The 21,710-nt window shown below is 36.7% G+C and overlaps 1 protein-coding gene across 1 annotated transcript in view; it reads right to left on the bottom strand.

The window, feature by feature from the left end:
• GSAP (gamma-secretase activating protein) overlaps window positions 1–21,710 on the bottom strand; it is an 85,340-nt gene that overhangs the window by 44,424 nt on the left and 19,206 nt on the right. The window contains exons 9-16 of the mRNA XM_049777340.1: window positions 19,902–20,006; window positions 17,888–17,947; window positions 16,784–16,827; window positions 15,870–15,955; window positions 7,422–7,499; window positions 6,640–6,717; window positions 2,345–2,437; window positions 1,991–2,208 (exon numbers count right to left, since the gene is read on the bottom strand). Of these exons, the coding sequence (XP_049633297.1) occupies window positions 1,991–2,208; window positions 2,345–2,437; window positions 6,640–6,717; window positions 7,422–7,499; window positions 15,870–15,955; window positions 16,784–16,827; window positions 17,888–17,947; window positions 19,902–20,006 (762 nt within the window). The remainder of the gene's footprint in view (window positions 1–1,990; window positions 2,209–2,344; window positions 2,438–6,639; window positions 6,718–7,421; window positions 7,500–15,869; window positions 15,956–16,783; window positions 16,828–17,887; window positions 17,948–19,901; window positions 20,007–21,710) is intronic.

Here is a 21,710-nt window from a genome sequence, read left to right as displayed (position 1 = left end):
TAAAATATTTAGTAAGAAACTGAGAGTAGATGAGCAGATGAAATGATTACAAATGACTTAAAAACTAAAAGACACATACTGCTTTGAAGTACTGATCTTATGAAGAGAAAAAAATAAATGCAATAAGACCTCAGAGACAAAACTTTTCTCATGATTTTTATGTAAGAAAAATCATTTTTAACTTCAATTAGTTCTAAACCTACATCAAAGCTGACAAAACATTTGTGTTTAGCTTAAAATTAAATATATAGGTTATCTTCTCTTTTTAAAATTAAACAATCAGGTCTACTGGGTGTGTACATGTTCATACACATGTGTGTGTGTTTTAGGACTTTTGTCTTCATAAGAGAACTTTAAAAATGTCAGAGATATAGTACAGGGTTTAAAGTACTGGCATTATACACAATTGATCCTAGTTCAATGTCAGGTACTACATGTGGTCCTCTAAATCCTAACAAGATGGATTCCTGAGCACAGAACTAAGAGTAATCCCTGAGCACCACTGATTTTAGCCTAGATAGCAAAATAAAATTAAAATATAACTTAAATAGGCGCTGAAACAATGACATAATGGCCAGTGGATATTTGCCTTGCACACAATTAACATAGGTTCATCTATGGCACCTTATATGGTCCCCCAAGCATTGTCAAAAGTGACCCCTGAGTACAGAGCCAGGAGTTAGCCCTGCTTAGTAACAGCAGGGTGTTTTTATTTCCAAACCTATTCCTACCTGAGTGGTTATATTATAGCAAGTATCAGTGTGAATATATAGACATATATTCACAGTATATGATATATATATATCATATATATTCACAGTATATGATCACATTAAATAATGGACCAGGGGCTAGAGCGATGGCGCAAGCAGTAGGGCATTTGCCCTGCATGCACTAACCTAGACAGACTGCAGTTTGATCCCCCAGCATCCCATATGGTCCCCCAAGCCAGGAGCAATTTCTGAGTGCAGAGCCAGGAGGAACTCCTGAGCATCATCGGGTGTGACCCAAAAAGCTAATAATAATAATAATAATAATAATAATAATAATAATAATAATAATAATATAATAGACCATATGTATGGTTCTGGCATACAGCACAATTCTTGCATGTAAGAACCTTTAGGTTCAGTCTTCTACATAACCCTAAATCACCACTAGGTATAGTTCTAGTGGCCCCCAAGCACCACTGGGTGTGACTCTAGCGTGATTAAAAAAACTTTAAATAAAATAGAGAAAATATGTGAAGATGCTTTGTAAACTGTAGTGTGTGATATTAGTATAAGTTTTCTTTAGAGAAAATGTCATAAATACATACCACCAGTTTTTCTGATGATATACATTCAAGTTCAGACCAGGAGAAAATAATTATTTAAGCAGCTCACTCACTATTGACTAACAACTTTCTTGAAATATCACTAACAGATACTGTAAATATCTATTTACAGTACATAAATAAGAGTTTTCAAAAACAAAACAAACAAATTAAAAAGAAACTATCAGCCACATCTTCACTGCCTGAAGTCTGTTGGTACCCATTAAAAAATATCCCAGAGAAGAATATGCTCAGGTAGGAACAGAGACCAAAACTTCAATTAATTCCTACCAAATAAAAGTAACTTCTGCTCATTTTTAACAATTGAATACATAGAGTTAGCACTATCTATTTATTTACCAAGCCTTAATTTTTTTTACCATGTTTTATTGTGGGGAAGTCTCCTCACCAGTGCTTGAGCACCTTTCCCAAGGATTTTCAACTTTAGGGCCAGGAATACTTTAGGGCTCAAGATCAGTAGTGCTGGGGAGACACAGAGTCACCCTAGAGATGCATGAAGGCCACCAGAACCACATTTTGTACTGCTAGAGATGGGTCTGGTGCCAAGGATTGAACTTGGGGCCCCAACCATGCAAAAACATAGCCCTACCCAGTTTAGCTCTCTACCCAGCTCCTTGCCAAATTTTCAGCACTAGCCAGAGGCCAGAGGCCCACCTTGGCTTCCTGTAGTTGTGCATCTCGGCCACATGACAGTACACAGTGCAATGTGGCCATCTTTTCAGAATCAAGCTTAGCATTCCATAGGAATTGTAATAAATAGGATTGGTTGAGCAGCACTCTACAGAGCTTTCCAGAAGAGCAATCCAGAACCAAGGATGTTGACAGTGACTGTAAAAATATCTGAGGTAGTTTATCAATCATGTCATTGTTTCCTGTCCAAAAAGAAAAAGGAGATCAGCAAATAAAAAGAACACACCCCTCTCCACCCACCCACCCACCCATAGATACAAAAATCCAAAAAAACCCAAGCAGACCACATTCCTGGGGGGAAACTAACCATAGTCATACCTGTCAGAAACAGACTGTGGCAGATCTGTTTTGGATGCTGAATGTTAAGTAGATGAAAGAAATGACCAGGTAAGTAAACAGCCACATAATAGTCTGTGGAGGAAAAAGATTTAAGTCATTCCCATGTTATAAGAGCTGTATAAGTGCAGGTAAATCCCTAAACTTCACAGAAGGCCTGTTTCTCAGACCCTCTTTTTTTTCCTCAGACCCTCCTAACATACCAAAGTTTTGACAAATACAGTAATCAGCTGCTCTTTTCAGCTTAGCCAGAGCTCATTTATTTCTGATCATGATGAGATTTCCCCATAAATTTAGCCCTACTTATAATTTATAGCTAGAGTTTCTAATGGATTTTGACTATATAAATCTAAATGATTTAATATAAACATATAAATCTAAATGATTTAAATAAATCTAAATGATTTCTGAGGGTCAGTTTTTTGTTTATTTGTTTGTTTTTGGGCCACACCCGGTGATACTCAGGGTTTACTCCTGGTTATGAATTCAGAAATTGCTCCTGGCTCGGGGGACCATATGGGATGCTGGGAATTGAACCCAGGTCCATCCTGGGTCAGCCACATGCAAGGCAAAAGTCCTACCACTGTACTATTGCTCTAGTCCCTAAAAGAAAGAAACAGTATTTCTTAACAGGATAGGTTGGACAAAGTTTCTAATGCGATTTTCCTTCGTAGCTCATGGTAGTTTGGGGGAGCTCACTTCATTTCTCTATTTGTTCACTATCATTACCATCATAGTCCATCATTATCATCACCGCTGTCATCATAGTATTTCTCATCATTCTCATTTAGCTATAGGAGTTTCAAACTGATATTCATCAGGATAACCCTGTAGGCATCCTGGCACTCTGTGCAGCACTAATTTATTCCCTTGTGGAGTAAGCATGTGAAGCCTAGACTTCACGCCTTCACAGTCTCTACGCTAGATAGTTTTGTAGCAAGAACATTTGTACACACATTGAGCCAAGGTGTGAAAAACAAATTTCTAGAGAAAGGGTAGAGTAGCTCTTATGATTAATTTTTTTCCTCAATATTAGAAAAACAAACATCCACAGGATAGCAGTAAATTTTATACTGATAAGATATTCAGACTGTGAATCAGCCAGCCTTTTGCCTTTGTTTTCCTAAGATGCAAAAAAATACATGCTAATTATAAATGTTCTGAAGAAAGAGAAAGTGGGAAGCAGGGAAGGAAGGGAGAAAAGGATGAAGAAAGGGGAAAAGAGGGAGGAAAACAGAGAGGATGGGGAAAGAGGGGAGGGAAGCAGTGAGAAAAAAGTTGTACAGTCCCTGTGCATTATATCATGTTAAAGAGGGTGCATAAGTATCACAGTGTTTCAGGTGGCTACCTGAAACCAATAAAGCAAAGAAGGGGTTTTGCCTGCCCTTTGGTAGTTCAGTGGTGTTATCCAGGGGTATTACCCCTTTATCCAGATGATCTCACACAAAGAATTATCATCTCACCAAAGCTCTTCATCATGGGAGACTGAGTAACAGTGGGAGGTTCTCTAAGACTCTCTGGTGCTAATCCCCAGAATCTGTGAACATTACCTGAGGTGATCAAGAGAATCTCACTGATAGTATTAAGAATTTTAAAGTGGAGAGAATTTTGGATTATTCAGGTGAGTTTATCACAAGTGTAGATGAAGAGACAAATAGAGATTCTACCCCAGAAGAGAAAAAAAAAAAAGGACATTAGGGAACAAAAAGATTATAATGATATAACCACAAGCCAAGAAATACTATCCCACAGCAGCTGAGAAGGCAAAGAATGAAGTTTTCTCTGGAAATGCCACAAGGAAACAGCCCTGCCCACACCTTGATTTTTGTCTCAGACCCTACATTTGTGGTGATCTATTATGGTAATAATAAAAAACAAAGGACCAGAGTGTTAGTGATCCCCAACATACTATAATGGTCCCCCAACACTACCAGGAGTGATTTCTGAATGCAGAGCCTGGAGTAACTGCTGATGACCAGGTGTGGTTCAACTACAAACCCCCTCTCCCAAATCGAACACTTCTAACAAGAAACATTAAAAGAAATCTGGAACCCATCTCATTTTCTAAATCTCAATTTAATAATCTACAAAATGAGGCCATTTTATCTATAAAATGGGGCCATTTTAAGCAGAGCTATAAAGATCAAGTTAAATGAAATAATAGCAGATAACATTCATTTCTAAAGTGTAGTCTCTGAGAGAAATATGAAGTTCAGTGATAGAATACTTATTTGCAAGTGTGAGGCCCTGAATTCAATCCCTGGCACCCTGCCCAAAAAGGGTAGGGTTTTCTGTTTGTTTTATATAAGAAGAACCTAAAGGAACTTAGGTTTATAGAAAATTTCCCCAAAACTCCTTTCTTTAGTATTTCAACTAAAAAAGTCCTTTTTAACAGAGAAAAAAAATGCTCATGATTCATAGCAAAAAAAAAAAAAAAATCAACATTCAAAATAGCAACGCTATCATTAAATGTTATCATTAAAATGACCCTAGAACAGTTTTAACCTTAGATACAATTTTGGATCTTGAAAGTGAAATACAATTTTGGGTCTAGAAATTTTAAGAAAGAAAAATGACTTATATAAATATGACAATGTTTTTTATAAAGCACTAACTAGCACTTCTGCCCTCTCTCCACTCTGAAGATCATATTTTAAATTAGGTTTGCCCTTTCCAAAACATATTCCCAGGGATTTTTTAAAAAAAGGAAGGGGTACCTTTGACCTCACAAATGTTTTCTTTAGTGGAAAGTTTTCACTAAAACATCTAAAAAAACTAAAAAACATCTAAAAAAACTAAAACTAAAACTAAAACATCAGTTTTGAGATGGACACTTTTAGGAACTGATGATAAAAATTAAGTTCCAGGGCTGAAGTGATAGCACAGCGATAGGGCCTATGCCTTGCACGAAGCCGACCCAGGACTGACATAGGTTTGATTGCCAGTACCCCATTTGGTCACCTGAGTCTGCCAGGAGCTATTTCTGAGCACAGAGCCAGGAGTAACCCTGAGTGCCTCTGGGTGTGGCCCAAAAACAAACAAACAAAAAATTATATCAAGTTCCAGGAAACCTTCGATTTCTCTCTTTTACACTGGAAGCAATAGAACCAAGCCTTTCCAAAGCGATTTCCCATAGGTTCAGAGTCAAGTTAAAATTTGCCTTGTTCCTGTTCCCTTGACGTAAGATATCTCACCTTATAAACAGTATCATGCAAAACATTTTAATCAACTTTATTATTTGGGCTCTCAATTTGCTTAGTTCCCTCACATCATTTTGAAAACCATAGCAGCCTTTCCTTTTCTTTTTTTTCTTGGTTGGGGGCTGGGGTACAATATGTGGTACAGGGGATTGAACCCAGATCAGCTGAGTATTAAGGAAAGCTCATATGCTTACTTACTCATATACTATCTCTCCAGCTTTTCTTTATAAAAATATCATGCCTGTCCCATATGTAGGTAAGCAACTATTCTATTATTTATTCTTGTTCTAACCTGTCTGTGTTCCACATGCCAATTAGCACAGAAAAGCAGCTTTCAGTCTGGAGATACAATAAGCCCCTTCTTTATTTTCTTCCTCAGAGGCCCTTGATATGCTCAAGCTTAATACGCAAGTGCCCTTAATCATATCGACTCAGTGAAAAAACTCACTGAAGCTAATCCAATAAATCATTTATGGGAGTTGGAAGCATTTAGCAATTAGCAAAAGAGACTGGACAATTTCCCAAAGGTCTTTGTGCTCTTGCTGCAATAAAGGAGTAACAGGGTATATTATTTCTCCTACATTTCTAAGGAATATTTCATTCATTTTTTTAATCAGGATGTGTGCATTTTTAGGATTATTACTGAAAATATAAGTAAACTTACCATGCACATTTTCTATAGAAAATTAAGTTATTTCCTAAATATCAAAATATTTTTGTCAGAAGAGGCTGACACACAGCGGGAGATGGCTGCTTTCAAAGAAGACCTTTCCCTAGCTTGGGAAACTTGGAACAATAGTGGAGAGAAGGTTATTCTGGTGGTGGGACTGGTGTTGGGATATTGAATGCCAAAAGTAACTGTATTATGAGCAACTCTGTAAACTGTGGTGTTTGAAATAAATAAATTTAATATAAAACAAAGAAAACCTTTCCCTAGTGAGCTTGAATGTCTTCACAATCTCAGTCCCAAGAGGAGTGAGAAAGTGGGGTACCCAGAAAAAATGTGAGCTGTATAAGGCTGGGACATACCATGTACTAGAAGGAAGGTCAGAGCAAAATTCTCTCTCTCTTACTCACCAAGATTGAGAAAAGTAATGCCTTTTGTCACCTGTGAGTCAGCATTCCCAAGAGCCACAGTGAAGGTCCTACTATACCCTGTGGAATGATAACATGACGTCAGAAAAAGGTTAAGGAACCAAGCTGGACTTTTACCCAAGGCAATAACTATGTAATACTGTCAACTTTTACTAGTTGTGAACCGAAAAATGCAAGAATCTCCTGACTTGCTGATTTCATGTTTCCCCAAAAGTCAGCACTAAAGGTAAATTACCTTCAATGGATCACTGAATGACATAGAGATAGAGATAGAGATATAAAGTATATATTCATAGACTTTGAGATTTAGGCTGTTTTTGAAGAAAAGAATTTGAGGGAATCTACTTGAGAATTGAAGCGATAAAAAAGACAGCTGACTAAGTTAGTGGTCCTAGACTTTGAGGTTTACTGCTATATTCTTGCATCAGTAAGACTGAGCTTTCATCAAAATCATCTATGAACCCCACTTTTGAATCAAAAGGAAAATTAGATTTTCAGTGAAACACTTTCCTAGGTTTCACTATCTACTTTTCTAACTCTTAATCTTCAGAAAAGTCTCATTTACTCATTAAATCATTAGAAAAACTTGTGAAGACTACATAAAATACCAAACTTAGACGATAAAGCATAAAACATACATATGTGTCCAGTTTGAGCTATACCTATTGCTGCTTTTGGGCCAATAAAATTTATTGGAAGATAATTGCTTTGCTTAGTAAAAACTAATTATACAAAGTAAAAAAATAAGAATATGTGGAAAGTACCTTTATGAAAGTAGGACACTGAATATGTGATTTGTTCCCAAGATTCAAATTTTGGGCTGTAACAGACACAGAAACTTCCTAGGATGAAAAAAGAAAGTAATTAATAGGATTTACAAGAATCATGGACAAAAAGTTTTCTGAAACACTTAACTTTATTAAGTTAAGTAATAGATTTAGATTCTCCACCTGGGTCATTTTATTCCAAGGGTCCACAACTGAAAATTTGCATGAATAAAAGGGGGCTAGTGCATTAAACTAGGTAGAGGTCAGTAAATGAGAAAGGGGGACCACAGGAGAATAGACAATCAGAAGGGGCCATGGTTGCCCAAATGTGGAGAAGCACTGCTTCTGATGTCTTGTTCATCTAATGTCACAGGTCATTGTCAAATAGAAATGATTTATTGGCTTACTGCTAAGAAATTTCAATTTCACAATTACTGAAGCCTACACCATAAGCAACATAGTATGAAAGAACAGTGAAGGACAAGATTATGAACAGAGAAGCACAGTCATTCCTATGTATAATATAAGTCTAGACAAAACTCTAAAGCTCAAAGTAAGCCTTCTGCTATAGTATAATATAGTATATCCTGCTGTGGTATACTCTCTTACCTAGCTTGCACACTACTCATTACTAATTCCTATAAACTCTAGTTTGTTTGTTTGTTTCTTAAAAAAAAGTCTCCTCTTACAGAAAGTTTCCCATCTTGTTTATCTAGAATGAAAGGCAAACTGAGCTAGACTAATAGGAGCAAATGTGGTGTGTGAGCTCATACCATCCATATTGTGATTACTTAGGGAAAATGGGAACAGAATGGTCTTCACTGTCCTATCACTTCCAAGCACCTCCAAGCAATTGTTACTTTCTGAATAGATTAACTTCATATAATGACCTGCAAATGAAGGCATTATGCTAAAATCTATTCCACTTCTATTCTAATGCTAAATTCATGCCACTAACTGAGATTTGCAAAGTGGAAAGGAACTTGGCAAGAGGTCTGGATTCATGGGTTCTAGCATTAACTAGATGTGTAACTTCAATCACTATTGGTGAATTAAAATACTATCTTTGCCATGATTCATTAAAATAATACTACCTTTACCATGATTCAATCCTATCATGATTCATTAAGGAAAAATGCTTACTTCCCTAAGAAGGATATTTAAGAATATGAATGATCACTCTATTATAATACTTATCACTTGTGATTATTTCATATGGCATTTTAAACTGCAATATATAGGGACCAGAGAAACTGTACTGTGGATAGGGGAACCTGCCTTACTTTGGCTAACTGGGGGTCAATCTCCACAACCCATATAGTCCTCTGGGTCCTCCATGAGTAATCCCTAAACACAGAGCCAGAGGTAAGCTCTGAGCACAGCTAAGTGTGCCCCCAAAATAAAAATACATAAGTCAATTACCATATTTCTCAGCATATAAGACAACCCCTTACTTTTCCTGTTAAAATATAGGATTTGGGCTATATTCGCTGTATAAGACTACCTCTCTTTTAATGCACACCAAATGGAAATGAAAAAATGTAAGAGAAAAAGAGTTGAACCCTCAAAGGTTAACAGTATATGTTTAATAAAACTAGACTTTGGAGTAACAACAATCATTTTACATTTGTTGTTTGTAGTGACTATGATTTTTTAATTATGATTACATTGAGAGCAGGGAGAGGGGGCTCCTCCAAGAGCAGCTCGCTCAGATGTAGCAATTAATAGGACAGCTAGAGGGATACAGAATGCCTCCTCTGTGTCCATAAAAGCTGAACAGAGGACTGACCACAGGGAAGTTGCATAACTGGTGGCTGGATGAGATGCAGTGCTCAGTAATTCAGCTCTTCTGTATGTCCTGAAAGATGAATCAGGACAAGTAGAGGACTGAGTGATAATGCCTGGCATCTGAATGGGATGTGGTGGTAAGAGGGGAGCAACTCGTCCCTGAAGCTGGAATAAGTTCAGCATGCTCTATACCAGCATATAAGATGACCCCTGACTTTTAAGAAGTTTGTCATGGGTTAAAAAGTCATCTTATGGGGCCGGGTGGTGGCGCTGGAGGTAAGGTGCCTGCCTTGCCTGCGCTAGCCTAGGACGGACCACGGTTCGATCCCCCGGGCGTACCATATGGTCCCCCAAGAAGCCAGGAGCAACTTCTGAGCACATAGCCAGGAGTAACCCCTGAGCGTCACAGGGTGTGGCCCAAAAACCAAAAAAAAAAAAAAAGTCATCTTATATACCGGAAAATATGGTAATTAATTTCATCAATTCCTGGGGCTCAATTGGTACAGCATTTGCCATGTATGTGCAAAGTCCTATTGAAATTCTGATACCACATTTCCCACACCCCACCCCACAGTACTGTCAGGAATGGCCACATCCCACAATTAATACCAGTATTGCACCCAAAAAAAAAATCTGCACTATGTACATATTACTGAAAGTCTTAAACACAAAATAAAATTTAAAACACTGTAAGATAACAATAATAGCGACTCTATTAGCTGTAAAAATTACTATAATGGTTGCTGAGTACATAATGATAAGAATTGTCCTTTAAAATTATAGTCAACTCACTAATAATAAAGATAATGTTATACTAAAGCTAAATAAAATAATTATAAGAATTACAAAACTTCTATAATTTTTAACTATTGTTTTTTGTTTTATTTTTTTGGGGGTGGTCACACCCAGCAGCGCTCAGGGGTTACTCCTGGCTCTACGCTCAGAAATTGCTCCTGGCAGGCACAGGGGACCATATGGGATGCCAGGATTCAAACCACCGTCCTTCTGCATGCAAGGCAAACACCTTACCTCCATGCTATCTCTCCGGCCCTATAAATTTTAATTATAAGAGTGCCACTTTGACTATTTTCATAAAGTAAACACACTTTCAACCAAAAACTACTGACTTGCCTTGAACTATTATCGTCTGTGATTACAAGGAGAAAAGAACTTTCAGCAAACAGTTAAATTTTTGGTCTCTTAGTAAAAATAGAAATGAAAACAAGATGTCATATTTTTTTTCTTTCAAATTAGAAAACTCTTTTAAAATGATCATCAAATCTTGTAAAAAGAGTAGAAGGAAGAACATTTTCACATAGTGCATATGTAATGAAAAGGCAAACACTTCTCAAAAATAGAGAATTAATTAGACCCCAAGCTACAGCTCAAAAGGCTAAAGCACAGATCCAATATATGTAGGACTCGGGTTTGATCCCAATTTCTCATGGTCTCCTGAGCACTGCCAGGAATAGTGCTTGTAGACCCAGCACTCCTGAAGAAGGACCCCCCCCTTGGAGAATAAATGATATTCCTATCAATTCACCCATTAATTCTCTTCATAATTTATCCGGAGAAATGAGCATGAAATAGTGACAACAAAAATTTATAACTCGGGGCCGGAGAGATAGCATGAATGTAAGACGTTTGCCTTTCATGCAGGAGGTCATCGATTCGAATCCCGGCGTCCCATATGGTCCCCCATTACTGCCAGGAGCAATTTCTGAGCCTGGAGCCAGGAATAACCCCTGAGCACTGCTGGGTGTGACCCAAAAACCACAAAAAAAAAACCCTTATAATCTCGATAATTTAACAAAGTCATCTTCATCCCATCTCTCATTGAAGAGAGGGTTATTTTTCCTCATTTTAAAGAAGTTAAAGAGGATTCAGAATAAATATACCTAATTACACACAGTAAGAGCTAAAATGAGATCTCCTAAATAAATATTTAGAAAGCATGGACTGTGGCTTAGTTCCCTCCCCCAATCTCACAGGGAGTTGGGGGATATATATCAAGATGAAATAGGAATGCCCAGATTCAGTAAAAAGCAGTCCTGCAGAACTTTCTTTGATAATGAAAACGTTCTACAGCTGTGCTGGCCAGTGAAATGGTTACAGCTATTTTGGCTACAGAGAGGCTAGAGTCTGTGAGGCTAGACTATGGCTGATATATCTGTGGAGCTGCTAATTCTTACACTTATTGAGTTTTAACTAAGTTTAAATAGTTGCACATGATTCCTGGTTGGTCTATCAGACTACACTGTTCTAAAGCCTGAGCTCTCAGTCCTAAGAGTACATGATACTTTCCTGAGTTCACAAATGTTCTAATGAACAATTCAGAGCAATTAAATCAGAGCCGGAAGGCTTTATAACTTCCCATGAGAGTCTAACAGCAACCAAGATAGAGATGCCCTTTATGCAAATTATAACTGAACTGGAATCATGATTTTTAGCTTGCTAAGGAATACCCTCTCAGATAAGCTAATCTCTAGACCTTAAAAAGTTTACTTGCTTAAAAGGAAAATACGGAATCTACAGAATTCTTACATTATAATTAAATAAAATATGAACAGGAGCTATATCTGCCTAAAAGGTGTAGTTGTTCTTTTTATTAGTCCAGAAAATTTTTCTGATATTTCCAAGTTAGAAGAAATCACAATTAAAAAAAAAGTTATGCTCTTAATGATTAGCCAAAGATGGTTAATAAATATTAATCAATGTTGAAAATAACATCTCAGGGTTGGCTAGCTGACAGGAAATTACAGGAAGGAAAAATTATTATGGACTAAGTTTTACAGAGAAATTTTCTCATTGGAAAAGGTTCAATCAAATGCTATCAAGTATAATTCTCGCAGCTTGTGACAATAACACTTAGGATTATCGGAGTAGGAATAATCCAAATTTTTCTCTCTCTCACTACCTCCCAGCAGGTGGAGCCCAAGAATTACAGGCACAGCCACAAATACCACTGCTCAGCAGGGGTTCAGGACAGACACTCCAGCAGGGAAGCAAATACATCTTTTCAGTGCTTAGAGAATATCTGATTTACCTGCCGGCTGCTGGTTAGAAAAATCTATGTGAACTCATAACCATAAACATAAGCATCTGACAGTGGCCCTGGAGGAGTGGGGGAGACATCTACTATCACTCACCCATGTTTTTCCCCTCAAGTTCTTTGACAAGCTGTTGACATTGTTTTTCAGAGCAGGAAGATACAAGACCAAGATGCCCGTGAGAACATCACAAGAGCCAAAGCAAAATTGCAGCAGGTAAGGCACTAACTCTGCAGATAGCAGACCCGGGTTCAGTCCCCAGCATCCCATATGGTTCACTTAGCACCACCAGGAATGATTCCTGAGTGCAGAGCTAGGAGTAATCCCTGAGCATCACCAAATGTGGCCACCCCTCCTGAAACAAAAACAAAACAATGTAGACAGTGTTATGAAGAGGACAGAGCAGTTCCTGAGGACCAATGTCTTCAAGGACTGAAGACCAGACAGCACTATCATATAATCATTGGTGCAAAGAGCTCAAATATGCCAAGTTTGTAGAAGTCCCTGAGTCCACTGCTATGGACTCTTAAGCCATACTTTCTATTGTCCAGACCAGTGGAAATAAAGCTATTACAAAGGAAGTACCATAGAGATTAGAAAATTTACTCCCTTCTCTATCCCTGCTTCACTTAGTTTTGTATATTTGAATCATAAAGGTAAAAAAAGAATTTGGAAATTTATAAAACACATGAATTAACACTGTTGAAAACTAAAAGGTAATTTCTCTTACAATGTTTTCAAATGCCAGTTACAGTTATAATCTAATAGCATACCTATATTTATAACTTCTTTTTTTTTTTTTTTTTTTTTTTTTTGGTTTTTGGGCCACACCCAGTAACGCTCAGGGACTACTCCTGGCTATGCGCTCAGAGGTTGCTCCTGGCTTGGGGGACCATATGGGACACCAGGGATCAAACCGCGGTCCGTCCAAGGCCAGCGCAGGCAAGGCAGGCACCTTACCTGTAGCGCCACCGCCCGGCCCCTCTATTTATAACTTCTAATTCACTTTTCTAAATTCTACATCTCTTACAAAAGAAAACTCATGTCCAAACAAAATTTATTTTTTTCTAAGCCCCACTACAACCATTGTTTTTCAGTAAATGACAGCCCTATTGACCTTTTCACTTATGCTGTGAACCATTCCTGAAACCAAATTTCAAGCCGTTCCCTGTCACTTATTATCTAGTCTTCTCAGCTCCATCTTCCAGACAAATGCCAATCTCATCTAGTTCTCTCCAAATTCCTCACCTCAAATGTACAACTACATCTTTATCCAAACTGCTCAACTCCCCACTTTTTCTTATACCTCCTCCTCCAATCAATCCTTCACACAGCAGACACAGAGCTTTAAAAACTGTGTCAGTACCAGCTTAGAATATTCCAGTAAGGATTCATGAATCCTAAAACTCCCATGTGAAAAGTTATTGAGAGAAAAAGACAATACATGATGCCAAAAAATCAACTGCTTAATTACAAGGAAGGTAAAGACTTATTAGTTATCACTCAGCATCCTCAACTCAAAATAACCCAATTTAGCATCACAAATAATAGGCCATCCTGATATTACCTGACACCTGCTATTGCTAGTGTACAATGAAGTTTACAATTACAACACAATCTTAACAAAACGTTTACCCTATCTATGCCTCTGGGCATAACTACCAGTTTATATAAAATTTAAAAGACAAAAATGGGGCTGGAGAGATAACATGGAAGTAGGGCATTTGCCTTGCATGCAGAAGGATCGTGGTTTGAATCTCGGCATCCCATATGGTCCCCAAGCCTGCCAGGAGCAAGAGTAACCCCCGAGTACCGCTGGGTGTGACCAAAAAAAAATTTAAAAGACAAAAGAAGTTAATTATTCAGGCACACAATCAGAGCATTGAGGAGATGACTCCAAAGGCTAGAAAACACTTTAATGCTGAAATCTCAGGTTCAATCCCCAACATGCAAGGCCCCCTTGTATTGGGACAGGAGGAGTCCCCTAAAATTGACAACTGTGGCTCCCAAAACAAAAAACTACAATTAGACTAATCCAGAATGTGTTATTCTACATTCTTAAAGGCAATCGCCTGGACTCTTCAAAAGGTTAATGTTGTGAATAAGGGGAAAAATGCACAGAGGAGAGAAATTGGGAACTGCTCCTTTCTAAGAGACTATAAGAACCAAATGAAAATTTATGTATGAATCTAGATGGATGCTGACTTTAAAGGTTACTTATTATTTACTATATGCATATGCATGTATCCATATTGAGAACTTTTAAAAATAATCACAGAAATTTAGTTTTAAATAGTTAACACACTAACCATTTATATATTTCAGTGTCAATAGAACTAAATTCTTGAACAAGTGTCCTTTGCTTTCAGATGTACATGCTGAATTATTTAGTGATTAACAGTCATTATGTTGAACAAGAGGGAAGACTCAATGGATTGAAAAGATACTTTGTAAGCAGGAAACTTGGGGTTCAATCTCTGTGCTGCAAGGTCACCAAATAACCAAGTACCACTAGGTGTGACAAATGATTATTAAGAAATGGATAAGAAGATTTAGTAATTCAAGGATCTGAAAATGTGGCTCAGCACTTGCCTTGCATGTTTGAGCATCGATATACAGAAAAAGATTTAACAATTAAAGTTGATATTAGATGAGTATTAAAATTAGTGAGCAGTGTTTTCACTACTATTCTAATTCAATATAATAATATGCCTCTCGTTGTCAGGCATTATTTTACCTTCTCTATTTTAACTCTATATAATAAATATGTTAAGCAAGATGTTGTACACCAAAAACTATTAAAATATTTGATTAATAGCTTTAATTGCTCAATCAGTGGGTAATAGCAGAGCTATTAAAGTAGCCAAGTACATAGTTTCAGAATAGAAATTTTTTCATTCCTTTACACCTGCAGACCAGCACCTGCCTGTATAGCAGGCTTTGAACCAGCAGTTATAATCAAGGCTGCAGACCAACAGTTTCTAACCATTCTATACCTATGGACAAGCTATAGTCATTAGACTGGTGGTCAAAATACCCTGATGTAGAGGCCAGAGAAACAGTATAGTAGGTAGGGTGCTTGCTTGCACACAACTGACCTGGGTTTAATCCTTAGCATTCAATATGTTCGTTCCTCTAAGCACTGCCAGGAGTAATTCCTGGGTTCAGAGCCAGGTGTAACCTCTGAGTATCAGCAGGTTTGCCCGCACCTCCAAAAAACCCTGATTTAGAATCCAAATGCATGAGAACACATAATGCAAAAACAGAAAACAAAAACCACAGCCATCATTGCATTCAATTTATCCAAACATGGATCTGGTGAGAAACTATAGAATGATTATATGCAGATTTACCCCCTCGATTATAACACTATAAATAACAATATGAACAATAGCCCTGTTGACTATTGCTCCTTTTAATCAGATAGCAGATATATAAAATTATAATAGAGAAGATAATTTGGTATATAAAATTTATATGATCACTTATGTAAGAATGAGGCCCCATTACACTTACTTTTCAGAATTCATGTAGATTAAACAATGACTAAATATTACATAAAACTCAAGTATAATTAACTATGTTGATAATACGGCTCTAGTTCTACCTGTATCGTTGGTGAAAACACAGAGGGTCCATTGTTTGTGTAATTTTTCTTGGTCTTGAAGATCATTACATCCAAAGTTGACTAGTCTAAAAGCAAAGGATAATAAATTAATGCACTAAAAATGTTCCCCCCAAAAGGGCAAGAGTGTTCATTCTAACATAGCCTGAGAAGTAGAAGCAGATCTCTAAAGCATTTAAAAAAGACAATTAATAAAAAAAGTTAATAATTGCAAAAAATACATGATACATAACTGGCATGTCTTGACTAATGAAAAAAATTCTGGATTAAATACATATACTATTTAAATATAAACACAATTGTTTATCTATGATGAACTCAAGTTAGTAAAATTTATAACCTCTTGATAGTATATTCTTATTGAAAACAACTTTCTTCTGACTGATATCCTTTTATCTTTTTTCCAAAACTCAAATCTTTATTAGAAGTAATTGGGAAAAAATACCTTGTCTTCCATGTAAAAGGAAAACAGAAGGCAAGTAATTGACTCAGCTAAGCTACAAGTGAACTATTTTGTGATATGCTTTTTTAATAGCAACAAGAAAGGTTTTTTTATTCTAAAAGTAGCTCATCAAATCCTTTAATCAAAGAAAGATTACTTAATGATTCCAAATAAATCAAGATGTCTATAGAAATAAATGGCTAAGAGAATCAATAAAATTGAATGAGCATAACACATGTTGTTTCTATTTCATCTTTTTAATAAATTTTTAAATTGAATCACCATGAGAAACATAGTTCCAAAGCTCTTTATGCTTTTATTTCTTGCAGAGAATAGAATATAAAAGAAGATACAAGCATGGAATATCAAATTATCCTTTTATACATATTACAGCTTACATATAATTGTATCCACATATCTCTATAAAGTTAATAGCAATGTACGTATAACTTACTTAAATCCTGAGTCATTTAGTGATATGTCCAAGGGTGCTTCAAACTATCAATCAGAAGAAACCAAAAATAACATTAGTTGATGACAGTTCTGAAACGCAGAGGGAGCCCGACAACACTGTGCTTGACTAATGAGAAAGACCTCGTTAAACACCTTTCCTCAATGTTCATCCCCAAAAGCCACAGCACAAAAAGGCCTTTTTTAAAAAATAAATAATAATAATAATAATCAAACAAGAGGGCCAGAGCAATAGCATAACAGATAGGGCATTTGCCTTGCATGCAGTCAACTTGGGTTCAATCCCAGGCATCCCATATTGTTCCCTGAACCTGTCAGGCATAACCCTTGGTATGGCCCAAACTCCAAAATAAATAAATTAATAATAATAATAATAATAATAATAATAATAATAAACAGAGTAAATCAGAAAAAAGGTGAAAGGAATAAATAAAATTCTTGTCATGGTATAATATTTGTTTATGTTAGATAGCAGTATTAATTATCATCAAAAGAATAGGAACATTCTATGGTATTTAAAAATATATGCTATATTTCACCACAAAACTAAAAAAGACAAGAAATCATGAAGTAAATTATACCTCTATTGACCTTATTCTCAAATTCTTGAGCCTTACAAGTCTGTTTGAGTCCTTATAACTGCTTAAAGCTATCTCCTATAAACCATATTATTACCTTCCATTAATCCTCAACTTTATATTTTCTTGTGGGGAGAGTTTCCCCAGAGGGATATGGAAAGCCCCAGAACTACACATGGCCATGCTTGTGGATACAGTTGCTGCTAGTGATCAAACTAAGGGTCTTATTCTTATGAGGCATGCATTCCAGTCCTTTGACCCAATTCCCTGGACCTTACTCATGCTCAATTCTTTAATATGAGGCATTCAATTCACAGAAATTTCCTGTGTGCTTTTCCAGGCATCTATATTTACAACATCTATTGTAGAATTAAAACCTTGAGTGGACAAGAATTCTTTTACTGCTCTACAAGTGACTAACAACATTAAGAATAAAATTTATATCTTCAAAATAAACATCTTTAAAAGGGGATAAGTGTGATAAAAAATACATCACTCTCTGGACTTACCATTAAATTAAACTTTTCATTAGCATAAAATTGAATGCATTTCAATGTACTTCTTGACTTCTAAAAATGGAAGAAGTAAATGACAAATTAAAAATAAAGGAAACTACTAAGAAATGAGAGATTCAGATTGAGAGTGAATGGCTGAGAGAAAGGTGTTCAAGAAGCAATTTAAATAAAGATAATTTAATTTTTAAAAAAAAAACTAGTTTTTTTTTTCCTTTCCTTTTCTTTTTTTAGTTTTTGGGCCACATCCGGTGTTCAGGGGTTACTCCTGGCTCTGCGCTCAGAAATCACTCCTGGCTTGGGAGACCATATGGGATGCCAAGAATCGAACCAAGGTCCATCCTGGGTCAGTTGGTCAGTTGCATGCAAGGCAAATGCCCTACCTCTGCACTATCACTCTGGCCCCCCTTTAAAAAGAAATAAAACCATCAGTACATGGTGAGTTGCAATGATGATGTCAAAAGTAAATTGTTCCTATCACATTGGCATAATGGCTTGGCGCAGACCTGAGAAGAATAGGCATTGCCCATACACCCCTGAACCATGGATACTATCTATGGAAACAACCACAATTGCCTATAACATCACCAGGAAGCAAACCTCTACCAGGGAAGATCCTACCGTTACCCTGGCATTGACTTACTCCAAAGAGTGTTCTCTTAACACCCAGGTGACTTATCAAGAGCAAAAAGGTAGTTGCAAGGCAGGGCTCTTCGCATCTAATGGTGAGGTGAAACTAGAGGACACTCCACATCATCCTGACTTCAATGAAGGAAATGCACAGAAACCAGAATCTTAAACTACAGGAACCTGACACCAACAACAGCTAATGTGTGAAAAATTTCACCGGGACTACAGAGAATGACACAGGGGTTGAACAACATATTATGCCTGGAGCCCAGAATCAGTTTTAGGCCAGAAAACTTCAGGGGGAAGGTCTCCTTGTATTTAGGCCAAGGCTTTTTTTTTCCATTTTCTTCATATTTTGATGGGCCTATGCAAACAACAATTGCCACTTTCAAACCGTTATGTTGTATATTTTTAACTCTTATCCTTTAAAAAAATTAAGAGCTTACTAAACTTAAAAAAAAAAAGTAACTGTAGTAAAATGACTGTCTCGAATACAGGCAGGGTTGGGAAGGAGGGAGGGGGCACTGGTGGTGGGAATGTTGCACTGGTGTAGGGGGTTGTTCTGTTAATGACTGAAACCCAACTACAATCATGTTTGTGATCATGGTGCTTAAATAGTTTATAATCAGTGGTCCTCAAACTATGGCCCGCAGGCCACATATTGTATTTGTATCTGTTTTGTTTCTTCATTGCAAAATAAGACATATATGCAGTGTGCATAAGAATTTGTTCATAAGTTTTGTTTTTACTATAGTCAGACCCTCCAATGGTCTGAGGGACAGTGAACTGGCCCCCTGTTTAAAAAGTTTGAGGACCCCTGGTATATTAAAGCAAATAAATAAAAAGAAAGCCATGTTAACAGAAAAAAAATGTTCCTATCAAATACCAGGTAATCTCATTCATATGTGGAATATAAAGAAACAAGGGAATGCATAGTATCTTGTGATAATCAACACCTGATGTCAGGCTACAGAATCAAGTTTCCCAAGTGATGAGAGGTAGGATGGGGATGGGTGGGTAAAGAGGAAGAAGTAGACTTATTTTTGGATATCAGTACAGTGGTGGAGGGTATTGGACATTTTGGTAGTAAAAGTATAGTAACTCTGTACACCAAAAGCAAAAGCATCACCATTACTGTAACCATGTTATTTAAACTTTAAAAAGAAATAAAACCATTTCTATAAAAAGAATAATTTTCTTTGATCTAAGTTCCATTATATTTAGTTCAAAGAGGAGTGGCATTAGAGAGGAGATTCCAGGGCATCTTCTAAACCTGGAAGGTTCTAAACTTTGGAGGTTCATTCTTCTGGGTTTTGGTAGTTTTGGTAGATCTGAGTTTTGGTAGATTGAAAACTATTTCAGATAAAGGATAGGTTTTTACCTTCAAGTCAACAAAGTATAATCTCTGCTCTGACATATCCCACTGAGCCCAAACAAAATCTTCAGCAACTTTCTCTCTTGGTATATGGGCAGAATTTTTAATTACCTAAAAGGCAAAAAAATTCAGATATAACGATTTAAAGTAGTATATAGCTGAAGTTTATTATTTTTATATAGTCTATAATATATAAAAACATTTTCATGGTTTACTATTAGAAATCATCACCTCTAATAAAAATACATTGGCAGTCTTTTCAAAGGAGATTTAGGCATTATTTTATTATTTGCTCTTCCCAAACACACCACAATAAATAATTTTATCCTTTTTCCTATGTCAACAGAGTAGGGTATTGAAGGCAAGACCACCTTGCTACAAATGTACAGCAGCATTAATAAAATATCCAGAGCTTTCCATTCTCAGTGTCTCTTATTGTTTACAGATACAAGGCTTTCATTACCAACAAAAGAACAGAGTCTGTGTTGAGAGCCATGAGTTCATGCATGGGATTATGTCGTACTGGATAATGATCCCAGATCTGCCATAATCTATTCATGTATCTCATTTTTTGTTTTCTTCTACGACTATATAATGATTCTGCCTATCTCTCAGGACTACTAGCTACTTCACTTCAGATATCATTTCCTGTACAAAAATCTTCCCTCGTTTGCCCTAGAAGAAAATGAATCTCCCTATCTCTAATTGATGTGGTGCTGCAGCAGACTTCTATTACAGCTACATTTTAAAAATTGTCTCCCTCAGGATATATACTCTTCTATAACACCTTTAACTTCTTGATGTCTTGTCTAATGCGTAAATAATTCTAATATGTAATAAAAAGGAATTATGGTGTAAAAGTAAGACAATGAAATAAAGAACATAAGGGGCCAGTGAGGTGGCGCTAGAGGTAAGGTGTCTGCCTTGCAAGTGCTAGCCAAGGAAGGACCGCAGTTCAATCCCCCGGTATCCCATATGGTCCCCCCAAGCCAGAGGCAATTCCTGAGCGTTTAGCCAGGAGTAAACCCTGAGCATCAAATGGGTGTGGCCCGAAAAACCAAAAAAAAGAAAAAAAAAGAAATAAAGAACATAAGAGTACATTTTCACAGATATGAGTATCAGAGGAATTAGAATTCACTTTCCTGGGGCCAGAGAGATAGTACAATGAGTAAGGCATTTGGCATGGAATGCAGGTGACTCAGGCATGCATTATGGTCCCCTAAGTACTAACAGGTTGCAGTTCCTGTGTGTAAAGCCAGGAGTAACCCATGAGCATTACTGGGTATAGCTCCATCACCGCCTCCCCACAAAAAGAATTCACTTTCCAGAGAAGATAGGGCATATTGACTTAGGGAAATTAACTTTAGACTACAAATCCCAAAAACTATACTAATCAAAACTGCAGGGTACTGAAATAAGACAGACTCTCAAGTCAATGAATAGGCTGAGAGCTAAGAGCTAAGCCCTCAAACGCATGGGCAACTCTATTTGTCATAGAATGTATCAGAATGTGTCTCTTCAACAGATGTGCTAAGGAAAGTGGTTAGCCTTGTGAAAAAATAAAAGAAACTAAACACTGTATCCAAAGTTAATTAAAAAATTCTTTATATCAGACATTAAATAGAAGGGTTAATCCAAAATAGATTAAAGATCTTTTTTTATCAGCCTTGTATCCATTAAACACATTGAGAAAAACATAGGCAGAACTCTGTATAATACTGACCTCTGATAAGTACTCAATAAGGCAACTCTACTGATAAAGAAAACAAAAACAAAACAAACCAATAAACTATATCAAATTTAAAAGTGTCTGCA

The sequence above is a fragment of the Suncus etruscus genome, chromosome 1 (genome assembly GCF_024139225.1).
Source record: "Suncus etruscus isolate mSunEtr1 chromosome 1, mSunEtr1.pri.cur, whole genome shotgun sequence".
Taxonomy (NCBI): domain Eukaryota; kingdom Metazoa; phylum Chordata; class Mammalia; order Eulipotyphla; family Soricidae; genus Suncus; species Suncus etruscus.
This window is presented reverse-complemented; position numbering and strand designations above follow the sequence as displayed.